Source organism: Columba livia, chromosome 13 (genome assembly GCF_036013475.1).
Source record: "Columba livia isolate bColLiv1 breed racing homer chromosome 13, bColLiv1.pat.W.v2, whole genome shotgun sequence".
In the NCBI taxonomy this organism is placed as follows: Eukaryota; Metazoa; Chordata; class Aves; order Columbiformes; family Columbidae; genus Columba; species Columba livia.
Genome location: NC_088614.1, coordinates 16,927,941 through 16,943,030, shown reverse-complemented (window position 1 = coordinate 16,943,030; position 15,090 = coordinate 16,927,941). Strand labels below are relative to the sequence as shown.

Sequence of the window (15,090 nt, the reverse complement as noted above, 5' to 3'; positions counted from 1 at the left end):
GTACCTAAATACTAGGCAAACAATGACCAGTAAGCCAAACCACAGCTAAAGGTTAATTAATCTCATGGGCTCATTTCACAGCATTAAATAGTAAAAAACTGGAATTAGGAATGGGATGGAATATAGTGACATCTGCAGAGCAGCACACTCACAGGGAACATCCTCACAGCTTTTTCTGGGGGATATATGGGAGGAATGTGTCACTGTTAGCAGGCGGAGGGCTCTAGGGTGGAACAGAAGATTCAACTCAAAGGCTTCTGGCATAAAAATAAGTAAAATCAAGTGCTATGAATTCAATACACAGGTAACAAACACAGCCCCTCTGTCCTGACTGCACCTCAGTCTATGTTCAGAGGTCCCTCTTGCAGGTGTGTAGCACAACACTTAGCACAATGGTGTCCCAGTCTCAATACAGCACAAACAATTATCCCATTCCAACCTCTTTAAAAAGTGATAAATGATGAATGTAAAAAATCAGTCTGGACTAGACAGAAGACTACATTTCTCTTACACAGAAATTAATCTATTAACCTGTAGTTTTTGTTCTGAAACTAAGCTTTTCATTCAAAAAAAGCTCACGAGTTTTTTGTCAGCCCCCTACAAATGCCTGCTGGGGGGAACACCACCGCAATTCTCACCTGACTTTATCCTGCTTTAGAAATGCACAATGTTTCCTTAAACCTCCCCATGCTACAGGAAGGGCTGGATTCTCCAAGTCCTGACGCAGGACAGGCACTTGCTAGCAGGACCATTATTCAGGAGCAGGACAGACCTTCAGGTCTGAACAATTTAATAGCAACTGATGGCACAACACCCAGCACTTCCCACAGTCTGCAGAAGGAAAGGAACTCAAGAGAGATGCTGGATGACATCCTGGTGTTGGCAGTGGTTTTGTGTACTCATTGCTCTGGTGAAAACAATTTTAAATGTTTCTTAAGATCTACCGTTTTGGACAGTCACCTCTGAAATGTTTAATCAAACAAGGAAGATCTCCTAAACACACTTCCCATGCCGCAAGAAACACATTAAAGGCCAGGCTAAGATAATGCAACTGTTTAACATTTTAGTTTTTGCAGATCCATCTTACTTCAATTTATATGCTGCTCCCAGATGTTACTGATTTACTAAACACCTTTACCAGGACAAAGTAAATGCAAAGTCTGGAGAAGACATCGTATGTTCAAACTAAGCGTGCAGGAAAGGCAAAACAGAATGAAGTAATCACTTCTCACATGTATTGCTGTGTAGATATGGAACTCATTGGGACACAAGTAATTAAAAAACGCAATTTTTACTCATCTCATATATTCCTGCAATTTATTCCAGAACAGCCAAAATGTATGCAAAACCAGTTATGTATGGTTCACTCTACAGGCTACATCCAACTTACAGACCAAATCTGAAAAGCCAAGAGAAGTGGCAGCTTGTTTGTGTGATCCCTTCCACTGCTCCTGCAGTTCAGTTTGCCCACAGAAACAGTGTGTCCTATGGTATTTTGCAACTTGCCACCCAATCACTGCTGCTTAGACAGTCCTAAAAGGAACAAAATATTTATCAGAATAATCCTGATTGCCCTTTTTTCCCTCCTCTCACCAACTGAGACTTCAGGAAACAAAAGCAAATTCCAGGCTTAAAAAAGAGTTATTCATGATTACTAGTATTTTTATCTCCACATCTTAAGCCGACTGCAAACATTTTACATTTATGACACGTAACAAGCAACCTGTTTGGTTTTATTTCCAGTTCTCATTAAATACCCCAAAATTCCTGTATACAAAAATCTATACATGAAAATTAACAGATAGCAAAATATAAAATAAACATGTTCCCCGTAGCTACTACATCTGTAATTTTTAATAAGATATATAAATGAATCTTTATAGTCCATTGTAATTATTAATATCAATAACCCACATCCAAACTGTTTAGATATATTGAGGAATTTTTTTAAAATGACCAAAAAACATACAAAGCCAAAAGACAACAGTGAGATTCTTTGTACTGTAAGATCCTCTGTACAAAACACGGAAGTGCTCTTTTCTAGACTGTGTGCAAAATATACATCCTTGGCTTCCACAACCTATAACGAAATTAGAATTAAGAATAAACTGCACATGACTGAACTTCGAATGTGTAAAACTATTTCCAAATAAACAGTTCTTTTGGTCTCTTACAGAAGAAAAAGCTTTGAAAGTTTAACAGAAGGTTTCAAGAATGACTACTATCCCCCTACAAATATGCATCAATAAGTAGCAGAATTTACTTAACATGCAAAATCTTCTTCTTAAGCTAGAATTCTAAAGCTTTACAACAGAAGAATGGCAATATTGGGCTCACAAGCTTTAGTATACTAATACAGTACATCACTAGGAAATGCTGTCTCAGTGCACTGATCATTATTAACTTGTACTGATTTGGAAAAAAATATCCCACCAGAGGAAAATAACAAGAAATTCATTGTATTTCCTACTTGGAAAACTGCGCACTCACTTCCATACAGTGACTTTTAGGCATAAAACAAAACCAGCTACCACAAAACTACTAAATAAAAGCAGTAATCTCCAAAAGCAGTACTATCAGATATTGTTCAAAATCAGGTCAAACATGGAAAAGCCAAGTAACTGAAAATTTACATCCTCCGACAAGTTACAGACAAATGTGAGTAGCAAAGAGTCAAAGCACTAACTGAAGTCTTGGACATGAGCCATTTTTAGGAGTGTTCACTACAAAGCTATAACAGATGCTCAACTTCATTAATGTAAGCATGTTTGAAAGCACTGTTAACCTCGCCTGCTCCAATTAAACCAACCAAAACTATTATGGGAAAAAAATACACATATATACACCATAGCTCAGGAATCATTCCTTTCAACTTCAACAGAAAAAATAATGTGAGAAAGTCAGACCTGCTGCATCAAAAGGATTATCTTGAAGACAATACTCAAGAGGGTAAAGCAGAAAATTAAAAGCAATTCAACATCGTAGCTAACAAGTGCAAGAATGAACCCCCCACTATGTTTCTCTACTGTCCAAGTACCTATAAGTCACAATAAACTGATCAAGATATAAACCCAAAGAACCATCTTTTTCTTTATAAAAAAAAGTGCAATTGAAGAATCCATAACAGTCAAGAAATTAATTCTAGGGTTTTTATAACCATTTGAAAGGAACGACAAATACTGTTCTGTGCGCCCTGTATATTCACTAGTTGTCAACCAAGCCATGATACAGGCAGTGATTTCACGAACATTAGAGAGAAACAAGCCTCCCAGCCATTCTGAAATCACTCATTAAAGTTGTTACTCTTTTTTTTTGCCACCAAATTCAGTGGGGCTATGCTAGGGCATAGTTACCTTCAGAACTACAGATATATTGCAATTTCACGTAAAGCAGAATAAACTTACTGAATTCAATGATATTGCACTAGTTTAGGTATGATTAGAGTAAGACCTCCCTATTTCAACCTTACTTAACAAAGCTACTTTAACATGTAATTTGCCTCCTATAATAATAAAAATACACATCCCACCTCTTGTATGGAACTATTTCTTACAAACTACAAAAAACAGGGTAGTCCAGAGGGAAAAAAATGAAACTTAGGTTACTTATACGAAGCAGCATTGAGGTTGGAAATGGGACAAATAATTGTATTTTAGCTGCATAGAAATGACACGGTAAAGCTGATGGAGAACCTAAAAACCTGAAAGGGAATTGACCTATATTCCATTTATGAATTGTTTCTGAATGTTTCATAGCAGTGAGTTCACAACATTCTACAAAGCATAATTCAAAAGCAAAAAAATATAGATATATTAAAAATACTCAAAATTTCCCCCACATCAGACTTCATAAACGTGTGTGTTTAAATACAACTGCAGGCTTCTATAAATGGTGTTGCATATTATATGGATTTAGTATTTGGTCCCGGTTTTCTTCATACTTTTCTATCATTTTCTGCATGTCATGGTCAGCTCCAATAACCTTGAAAAAAAACAACATGAACATTAGAAATAACTCACACCATAAAACATGGTCGCTTTTGAGCAAAACAGAACAGGACTAGCGCTGAAGCCAAACCAATCTCCTGCTAGAGATCAGTCCAATCAGCTTTCTGTTCATTAAAAAGCTACATCTGATCCTCTAACCACAAGGAACAGACCCTCAAATTCCACAGAAGAGATGGAAGACCAGACTTTACAGCTATCCATAGTGCATAGCTTAATACAGTTTTCTGAGGTTTTCCTTCTCCAAAGGTTATAAGAAAAGCAGATTTATTTACTTTTACCCTTAAACAACACTCTCTAATATTTGAAGAGTGCAATCCTCCATATGCTTAATTGGTTATAAATAAAATAATACTCACAAGCACTGGGCAGGAAACTTTAAACAGTGTATGTTTAATGAGCCACTCCTCGTAGAGCTGATGAATAGCTTCTAAATATTCCTAGAAGAGAGGCACTCAAATAACACATATGCCCAGGGACGAAACAAACATTGCAATTTTTATATATTTGTTAAGTAGTTAAGAACTACATATAAAAGCCAGCATCGGATATTCCCACCAACAAAAAAGCATCAGGTTTCTGAGAAAAAAATAATTCCCAGTATAAGGTTTTACTCCACAAAGACCCTCAAAGCCACAGGGCTTACCGGAGCACAGGACGCTCGGCTCCGCTTAAGATCAAGAACCACATTTCTCTCCCACAGGGATAATCTGGCTCACGATTTTACAGAGGAAAACACACCAAAGAGAAGAACAAAAAGGGCAAGACTGCAAAGAATATGTATTGAAGGCACTTCTGTGTCAATACGTTTTCCTAGAATTCCCAATTCACCTTCTCCTAACTGACTCCATTTCCTCTAAAAGCACTTCTGCCTGTCATCCATTATTAGGGGTTTTTTTTCCATGGAGACCACTTAACATTTTTCATTCATAATTGCTCCCTGCCACCCCTCAGCAGAGCTGTGAAGTTACACAATGTCTCTTCAAATCCATTATAGCAAAGATTAATTCTCCAAGGCAAAATTTCTCATTGGCCCAAAATTTAGCTCTTTGCACATATCTCCACCTGACAGTTGCTTCTGCTGAACTGGCCAACACTAGAGATGCCTTTGCAGTATACAGGATGCCTTCTGGAACTACATTTCTTTCTGGTTAGGCCTTCTTCAGGAGAAAATGTGTTTAATGAAGGGACGTTCAGTAAACTGTGACACAGAAACTGATCATTCAATTACTACCGTTTCTTTTTAAGCAGATTCCCATGCTAACAATTTTCAAGAAGTTGCTTGTTTTCAACACAGACACTTTTCATGCATAAACATCCCGGTAATAGCAGACAACACAAAGTGCCCACATAAATCTTCAGCACCTGCATGCACATGTATTTGTGCTTCAACTGGGTGCCCTTATGCTGTTTAATGACACAAAAGCAATTGCCTTTTTACATCTTAGAGAAGATTAACAGTTGATTAATACTCCACCTAAACAGCCAGCTATCGCACACTGATTACTAAAACACTAAAGTTTTAGTTTGCAGTGGAAACAGCTGCAGCACATTTTGGCAATACGCTCAGGATATGATTTTAGTATTTAGATTGGAATCATTATGTTTTGAAAGCTCATTGTAACCACATGTACTGAAGGAACTCCTTACCAGAGGAATGATCTTTTCCTCTTCTCTGCATCTCCTCTTTAACCTCTCATAACAAACTTCAGGAGAAGTCTGCAGATAAACTGCCATAAGAAAAATTATTATGGTTATGTTCAAGGATCAGTTTTTAAAGCAAAGAAGAACCTCACTTCACAAACTGTAGGAGGAAAGAACCCTGACTTCAGTAGCACCACTCAACCTCCCCTTTGGCGTGACTGTTAATCCATGAACCACCCACAAATTCATGCTGTCCAATGCTACACATTGCAACCACTATTGTATTTGAATAATATGATTATTTATGACCCAAGAAACAAGATTTTTTTTCCAATAAGAACACCCACCCACAAACATGCCCCTCCAGATACCATCAACACTTTACCTATCAAATCAACCGAAACATCCGTGTTGTTCTGGATCCAGTCAAACCATTCAGTCAGGACAACATAGTCCACTTCTGGCATTTTTCCGCTGAATAAACGTAGAAGTCATCACTCAGTGAACAGCATGCACAGATCAACTCTAAACTCATATTTTTCGCCTGACTAGAATTACTCCAAATTTACTCCAGCATCCATGAAATTAAAACAAGACCAATATTATGCCCTCACAAATGGAAGGTCTCGTTGTTTATACAATAGAAAGACTAAAAGCTTTTTTTTTCTTTATTTTTTTTTAAGTACTTATAACACAAACAGTAACAAATTAGTGCCAATGGTATTCATTGCTCAGGTTCTTTATTTCAGGATCATTTCAAATCTACCTAAACTACCGCAGCGCACGTTACCAGAGAGGCTTGACTGAGCAGCACCAACAATTCATTACAGAAGCCATACTAAAGAGAATTGAAAAAATAATGGCACCATGTAAATAAACAGTACTCCCACCATAAGAAATATCTGTGGAAAGAGTACTGAAATATTCAACATGCTTAATTTGAACTCTGTATTCAGAGAGCACAGACAATATTGGAGACAACTGAACCAAAGTTCTGTCAGTAAGAATAATAAAATATCATACGACGCAGGCAAAAGGGAGTTACAGATGACACATTAAGAATCACATATGACGTTTTTACTAGTACTGGAATTTCCACCTATTTCCATATTCCTAAGCAGTCAAATATTACTACTTTAACATTATTCTGTCTTCGAAACTGGTGACAGTAACACATACTCCACACTCTTTCCTAAATGCCTCTGCAATATGAAACAGAGATGTGGCTGAGAGGCTCCTGTCCTGCCCAGCAAAATGATTAAGACCAGTTGCAACATTTTACATAGTGATGAAGAGAAAGATGCCACAGATTCCCCAACCATCCTGGCAACACGCTTTGACCACAGGCAAAACCAAGTAATAATAATCCAGAAAGAAATTTCCATTTAAGTATGCACAAAAGCAAACCCAATGTTTGTACCACCTCCCTTCTTCATCTGCCGTCCAGCTGAATATCTTGCCTCCCAAAGCACCTAAGAAATGGGATATCACAACTCACTGCTATTCTTCTAACGTATCAATCAGTACATGTGTCATAAAAGGCACTAAAGGGTGTTTCCATCTCCAAAGTTTGCTGACATTTGCTCCTGCCAAGTAAAGTTAAACACAAATGGAACGAGCTTCAGATCATAAATAACTACAGATTGAAATGGGAATCGCTAGCGCTTACCCTGTAACATATCATGCATACTCATGTGCACACATTAAAGTTCTTCTACAGTTTTACACCTAACATGGGCACGTCTCTCAGTGCTAAACTCAGCTGTGCAAAGGCAGTGAGAGCTCGGACACCCGTGCGTATCTGTGCCTGCCGGAGAAGCTCACAGCAACTGCTCACAATTTAAGCTTTCCATCATCGCTGTAAATCTTACCCTGTTTCTCTGGGAAAAACCCTGCAAAGCCAAAACACAGATACTGAGTGACACCAGGTCAAAGAAGAGCTGGTATCCCTGATATTCCCAAAGCTCTTCAACCCTTGCTTAAATGAATCATTCTCCTAAAGAAGAGGAGCTTGTGTGGACTACAGATAACAAGGCATTCTTCTCCATCTTTAAGACTGGGACCCAAAGCAACATCTCTTAAAGAAAGCAGAAAACAACCTCTGCTCTTCTACCCCATTCACTCTGAGTCTTGTTTGGAATAAAAAAGGTCTACGGCATTTTTACACACTTTTAATGGGAACATGCCTTGCATGCAGCTTATTTAACAATCCCTTTGCTGAAGATACCTGTTGAATAGCTGGAGCCTGAGGGGGGTTTTGATAAAATTTTGAGCAAAATTTAAAGATATGTCAAGTCAGTTTTGTTTTCCAGACAGTTTCATGGAAAATCAATCCCCTCTGGGTTACTAAATACAGAGAAACCACTGCTGAATGAGGAAGCCCCGGAACTGTACATTGATATACTCAGAAATTATCATATCTGCTTACCCCGTTCTTACACTCTTTCCAAGTACTTTTGACCACCATTGGAGACACGGTATCAGAGAGGACAGATTTACTTTTCTTTTAATGTGATTCAAACAGCTATTTTAATGCGGTCCAAATTTGTCCTTGTGTTATTTATAATCCTTTCACACACCTTTATATCATATTTTGGTTTGCTATTGGTAACATCAGCTGACTTCCGGCTTGCAGTAACAAAACAAAGCAAATGCCTTCTGTCCAACATTAAAAAGTGCTGAAGCCACGAGACATCTTAGATGCCCTTAAAAACGTTACTACAAAATCAATACATAGAGTTGACACAAGCAGACTTAGTCTCATAACAACAAAGTTCCCAGGCTTTGGGACAGAAGCACCTTGTCTACAGTGAAAAAAAACAAGTACTTAAAAACCAGAAAGACATTCCAGGACATTTCCACTGTATACAAATAATGTCTCTTTCTGTTTGTCACACATCTTACTGTGTTTCTCTCAACTTTTAAAGCAGTTGCAGTAACGGACCAGCCGCTTATGTAGCATGGATGCCACCTGGTGGCACACAGCCCTTCTCCCTGCAGACGAGCAAGAAACTGGTTTTGTCCTTTAAAACCACTGAAATATGCATTAAAACAACAATCTGTTACATACACTTCTCAATATAAGGTCAGCATTCTCAACAAAACAAATATCAGTGCACCATTTTTGTTAGCATGGGGTGGATGAACTATCCGTCACCCAGATAATGCATCCTTTTTCTGTTTCAGGCCACAATCTCATCCCCCAGAACAAAATAACCTGGGTTAGGCCTGACTGCTCTACCCCCAGCCCAAGCACAATTTGGGGTGGGGACCAGATTCAGAACGTGACATTTACAAACAGCTCTTGTTCTTTCCCTACTCACCAGCCTACCAAGGTCTGCAGTCTATTTTGATCCTATCAATCCCAATTCTGAGTGACAGCACAGGATTCCCGTTCCTGCTTGCAAGCAATGCCAATCCTGGATGGTAGGCTGGATAACGCCTTCTAGCTCTCTCCCTCCTACAGTGTCATGGGTTTTTTACCTGTTCAGAATGCGTTTGCTTTAGGACTTTTGTATTCAGCTGGAGAGCAGATAACTTCAATAAATCGGTGTTGTAAATACACGAGAGTACTTGTGCAAAAGGCTCTTGCCCAGCCCATGTCCCATGGGTTCCATTCTACCCATGGCCAGCACGTCCCATACGAGACACACTGCCACCCCCGCACACAACCAACACCTTTCACAGACCACTTAGATGCAAATTAGCAAAGAAATCATTGGTTGATTTTTTTTTAATCTAATTAAGTCAAGAAAGTAAAGTAAAAAAAACATATACCATACCTTCGATACAAATTTTCTACAAAAATGTATTTTGCACTGTGAATTGATCGCTCCATCATTCGTATGGGGGAAATCTACAAAATAAAACAAGACAACACTGACTAGTTTACATTTCTCAACACAATTTTCTTATTTTCAAGCTTATATTGCATATCATGTCCTTCACATTATGAAATACCTAACATTTTCTGTTCTTCCAGATTTTGTGATAAGCAGATGTACTGGGAGGGTGGCACCCACAAACACGTATTCTTCACCTTATGTATGGTCACTGCGTTATTAACCACCAACAGAACTAAACTGTTATTCATACACGAGTTCCAAAGGTCGCAGCAAAAGGATTCAGCTGAGCATCTGAAGTTCACCAGAGGGACAAAAAAGCGGCGATCCGATCAGGATGTGCAGAGCAACAGGAACTATTGCTACCTGAACTGTGGGCACCTTCGGCTGTGTTACTGTGCCAGCAGCACAGGCCTAACACCAGAAAAACTCTAACGAGACAACAGCGCTTCATTTTGGAGAAGGGACATTCTCTGACAGTCTCTGGCCCCTGCAGAGCAAGGCAGCCCTGGCAGGGCTTTCCCAACCAGGTATTCTCTGCACGTTAATGACCACAGAAGCAACAACTGTTCCAGCGTTAGGCTCAACTGGCAAATGACAGCAAAGCTCAGACTGAAACACAGGGCAATCCTCAGGAGTTTCTCAATGGGCTTTTTCTGCAATGGGAGATTTCTCATCTTGAAAAAACAGCTCTTCTGAAGAGCGAGTAATTGTATGTGCAGTATCACTGTCGTATGTGGCACTTCTGAAAGTTTGCCCTCACACAAAGTCAGAAGACAACACAGGAACAATCATTAAGATACAAGTGTGCCACCTAAGATCTGATCTGGTGATCAGGGAACGGAAGACTTAGCACAGAAGGTATCAAAAGGTGTTTGACGGAAAGAGAAATTAGTAGATCTGATGAAAAACGTAGAATGTGTGAATTGAGAAAGAAAAACATGTAAGAAAAAAAAAAAAGGATGCAAAACATCTGAAAAGAAGCATTAGAAAATTTTAGTGGAAGTATTTTGGATAAACACAAGAAGCGATGGCTAAATTTGTGCTAAACAGCATGGAGCAGTAGAATGAATGCCAACAGTATCTTTTAAGATTACCTGATGTGTGCAAAAGGTTTGAAATAGCTACATTTACATGGAGACCAATTAGAGAGAAGTCACCGATGTGCAACGATGAAGAGATTATGTGCAAGTCTAGCTCATAAGGACGGGCAAAAGAAAGCAGTACTAGTTTTAGGAAGTAAAAGTTCTGCGCAGGTAGGAAGCAGATGTTTCGCCCCTCCTGGAGCACGTGTTGAGCATATCAACAACGTCTCTGCATCATAAAAACTCAAACTCACTGCAGGAACAAAGAAAGAACGCAAATAGCATCTTAACTTTTGGATACAAGGTTTAAATTATTTGTTACCCATAACCACATCTAATTCTTTTTTAAATTAAAATAAAAACATGTTATTTACCATTGGTCTGGTATGCTGCTCCAACATTGTAAGCTGTATGTAAGTCTGTAACGTTATCCCCCATCTTGATGCATCTTGGTACATTAAGCCCTGTGGTTAGAGATGGAAGCGAGACAGACAGACATCAGTCACCTCAAACAGCAAAAAAAGTGAAGTTGGGTATTTCTTAAGCTTCTGCACTACAACAGAACTGCTAAAAGAAGTGCACTAAAACAGCCTACACCAGGTTTGACAAGAATTGAGTGATCATTTGCTCTCCACAATGCAGATACAAGAATTACAGTCCTGGTCCACACAGACACCGAGCAGGGCACTTGCAGCGCTTGCTAAAGTCAACAGGACTTAGTTACTCTGCACCTTGAACAGTCAGGACCAAGGCACAGCTCATTTGAGACAGTTCAAATATGTTTATTAATTAAAATAATGGATCTGCTACGCTATTTTTGTGCGCTGACAGACTCTCAGTATACCTAGTCCACCCAGAAATGTGTACAGGGTTCCAGTAAGTAGGTTCTGAACCTCAGAAAAGGTGTCTTAACAGAGACAACTGTTCTTCCCAAAGGATCCTCAAAGCAGTTCTCAGATCTTCCACTCTCTGCTTGCTGCAATGCCCCCCTCACACACACTTACAAGCAACGGTTTATCCTGCAAAGCTGAGATCTGATTTGAAATAAAATGTCATCCAGTGTCTATCTGCTGAGGTGACAAGCTTTAAGACAGCAGTGTGGCTTCTGTGCGCAGATCTGACCTCCTTTTCTCCCTGCCCAAGATCAGAATGAGAAAGCATTCTGAAGTGCACAGATTGCTGGGGTGATGTGCCACGCAGCCAAGCACACCCCATCCCTTTACTAATGATAAGGAAGTAAAGCATCAGCAACTCCTTTTCCAGAGGACCTACACTGGCAGGAACACCACCAAATAACCTGTCTGGGCGCGCGTGGTTTGGGGTGTACCCACACTGCGAATTCCACAGCAGCTTGAGCACGGATCCCCACCTGAACCAGCACATCTTTGCAGTGGAGGTGATGACACAGGCAGGGCCACTGCCACCAGACGCCACTGGCCACCAGCCTGCCGAAAGCCTGGTGTAGTCACAGCCCTCACTGCTGCCTCCCAGCACGGCTGTGACAAAGGGACACACTTGTGGGGAATGGTTACAAGAAGCAACGCCTACCCAAAACACAACAGAAGCTCTCAGCACCTCACAGGACTAAATTTTCCCTATCTTCAGCAGTCAGACAACATTAACTGACCAGACCCACCGCTCACTTTCTGCGTGACATTCTTCCCTTCTTTGCAATACGCACGATTAGATATAGAAACAACTGTCACACTCAGGGTTTACCTTTCTGTGAACTGCTTTAGCTCGTACCAAATAAAAGACACACTCCTTGCCAAAACCACATTTTATATGCAATGTTTCTATTATATGCATGTCTTAATCACAGTAAAATATCTTCTGTATCATGAAGTTTTATTTTTTTGCTGTGTGAGACTATGAGCACCCCTTTTGTAACAGTTTTGCTGACTGGTATCAAGTCCTCATGCCTGTCTTTCTAAAACGATAGTAACTGTAGAATTAATTTCTGCCACTTACCAGGATATTATGACCACGAACATTCCTCCACTTGGTCACTGGTTCTGTCAAAACCTTGTTAAAAATAATAACTCCATGTTAAACATGGGTTAGATTCAAAATACTTAATTTGACTACAAGTCTACAACTATTTTTAATGAATACTCGTTCAGTAAGTAGGAGTAGTCAGGACTTGCATTGGAAAGCTCAGCCCTCTTCAAAAAACAACACTAAATTAAGTAATGCAAACAGTAATAATGAACACTGTTAAAAAATTAAAGAAATATGATTATATAACATCTTTTTAGCATGCTTAAACAGCCAAAGTAAAACACAGGATCAACTACTTAAAGGGTCTGGATATAATTTCACTTTGTTTGGGTCAAAATCAGTACGATGCAAGGGAAAGAATGGCTTAGCTGAGTACTGACTGCATATCGGTGACCTGCTCAATCCCTCACAAATTAACTTCATAAAGAGCAATACTTGTCTGCTAAGGAACACAGGATCAGAATGCTATCATATTACTTTTCATTTTGTTTTTGTGATCTAACAAACAAAATATATTCAAAACTCTCACAAAATTATTCAGAAAAGCTGCTACTCCGAATACATAAAAATCACAGGAGACTTCCAATGAAACTGAAGAGCCAGGTCTAAGCAAATCCGATAAGCCTGGGAAGTTAACTAGCGTTTTAAAAAACGTTGCACTACATGCAAATTAAAGTTTGCTATCCTTTGAGTTAATAGTTTAGTCCATATGGATCATTCCTGTTAAATTACCAAATAGCATCTGGTTACCCAGCATTTCTATAAGGAATCCTGCAACTTAGCAAACCTGTTCCAAGGTCCTAATATCTGACGTACACAAAAGCAATTGTGACATGAAACAGCAAACAAGCCCAAACATGCCCAACCCACATGGGCTGCTGCTACTTTACAGTGATACAAACTCTAATCCACAGGTTTTACTGATAGTTTAGCATCCAGTACTATATTATGCATGATCTAAATTTCTCTTCTACAATTTGACTGTAAGGGTTGGGGAAGGAGAGGGTGAAATGTGTGCTCTAATTAGCGCACTGGCTCACAACCCGCTGCTCCTTTCTCATTAGCCTAGGAAAGGACAACACTTCTAACTTAACTGTCAGTTTTGTCAAGACAAGCAACTGCTTAATGACATAAATCAAGATAGACATGTACATCCAGTACCTCAATGCTGGTAGTTTGCGCAAAGTAATCCAGGCATGTTGTTTTTCCACTTGCAATGTTCCCCTCGATACATATCTGATGAAAAACAGTATCAACTCTTAAGCAGTGTGCTATTGCACAGTGGTATGTAAACAGCATATGGAAAAGTACGCTCTTCCTATATAAAGCATACTGTTTCCTTACAATGTAAATAGATCATTTTACAGGAAGACACCGGGGATCAGTTTGGATGTGGTGACTCCTTGCAGACAACCACTTTTTCTCTCCCTGGCACACATCCACACCCACACCAACAGTCTCTTCCCCAGTAACGGACCCTCCACCTGGACACCCCTCAGGAAAACAGCCACAACAAATGGTTGCAAAGATAGAAACGCTCAGATTATCTTAAAATAAGGTGCTGCACCTTTTACATAGTTTTCCAAACAAAACGCAAATACTTACAACCGTTTTTCTATCATCTTCTTTTAGCAGATGTTTATCTAGAATGGAAATAAACAGCAGTTACAACTAAGGAGGTCTTCATAACGTCCAGCTATACTGAGCTTCTTAATGTGAGCCTCTCCATTAAGTTCTTAGGTTATCTATTGCTTAATAGGAATATTTGCTAAATTTTCGGTCTTTAAGGTCTTCGGTAATCATGGGGTCACATAACAGACATGTTGTGGCACAGGCTGACATAGTTGTGGCTTGGGCTCTCCATGGTCCCTGACGCTACAAAGAGTCGAACGGTGAGTGCCCACACTCCTTCGGCAGATTTCTGATACACTCGCTGCTCTCCGCTTCCATCAGGAGAAACAACGAACTTTGGGGAGGACAGTTACTGTGTGATGGCCTAGTTCACAGGCCTAGTTATAGGGCAGCTCCAACAGAAGCAGTTCAGATGCCTTACATCTCGAAACCACCTACATCAAACTTCTGTAAGCAACGCCAGGATTACCGCACCCTTAACAAAACAAAGCAAAAAAAGCCATTCAGGTAGCCCAGCACAACCAGTGAGCGACCACGACATACAAGCAATGGGAAGCAGCAGGTCTGCTCCGCTGTGAGGGGCTGGGGCGTCCTCACAGCGCCGCTGTCGCAGTGTAAATCAGACAGAGCGACGCTCCGCGCTGCCCCCGGGGCCGGCAGTCACCTCCCCTCCCAGCGCTGCCCAGCCCCGCGCCCCCGCCGCCCCGCACTTACAGCCGCCAGCGCCGCCCGGGCCGGGCCGGGAGCGCAGCACCAGCCCGCCCGCCGAGGAGCCCGCGGCCGCTCCCGCCGCCAGGCCCCGCCGGCCCCGGGCCCCGCGCAGCGCCGCGGGCCGCGCCCAGGCCGCCCCCAGCCGCCACATGGCCCATCCCCGCCGCCCCG

The 15,090-nt window shown here is 40.5% G+C and overlaps 1 protein-coding gene across 2 annotated transcripts; it reads right to left on the bottom strand.

Annotated features, from left to right (window-relative positions):
- Positions 1 to 1,288: 1,288 nt before the first annotated feature.
- TK2 (thymidine kinase 2) lies at positions 1,289 to 15,087 on the bottom strand. Of its 2 annotated transcripts, XM_065028475.1 has the most exons (10): positions 14,923 to 15,087; positions 14,182 to 14,219; positions 13,738 to 13,812; positions 12,547 to 12,600; positions 10,950 to 11,039; positions 9,431 to 9,504; positions 6,034 to 6,122; positions 5,655 to 5,734; positions 4,364 to 4,444; positions 1,289 to 3,981 (listed from the first exon to the last, which is right to left on the bottom strand). In XM_065028475.1, exons 1-10 carry the CDS (start codon positions 15,068 to 15,070, stop codon positions 3,883 to 3,885), a joined length of 828 nt encoding a protein of 275 aa, XP_064884547.1. In that variant the 5' UTR covers positions 15,071 to 15,087; the 3' UTR covers positions 1,289 to 3,882. The 2 variants fall into 2 exon arrangements, with proteins under 2 accessions (XP_064884547.1, XP_064884548.1); XM_065028476.1 differs by lacking the exon at positions 13,738 to 13,812.
- Between the last annotated feature and the right edge of the window lie 3 nt (positions 15,088 to 15,090).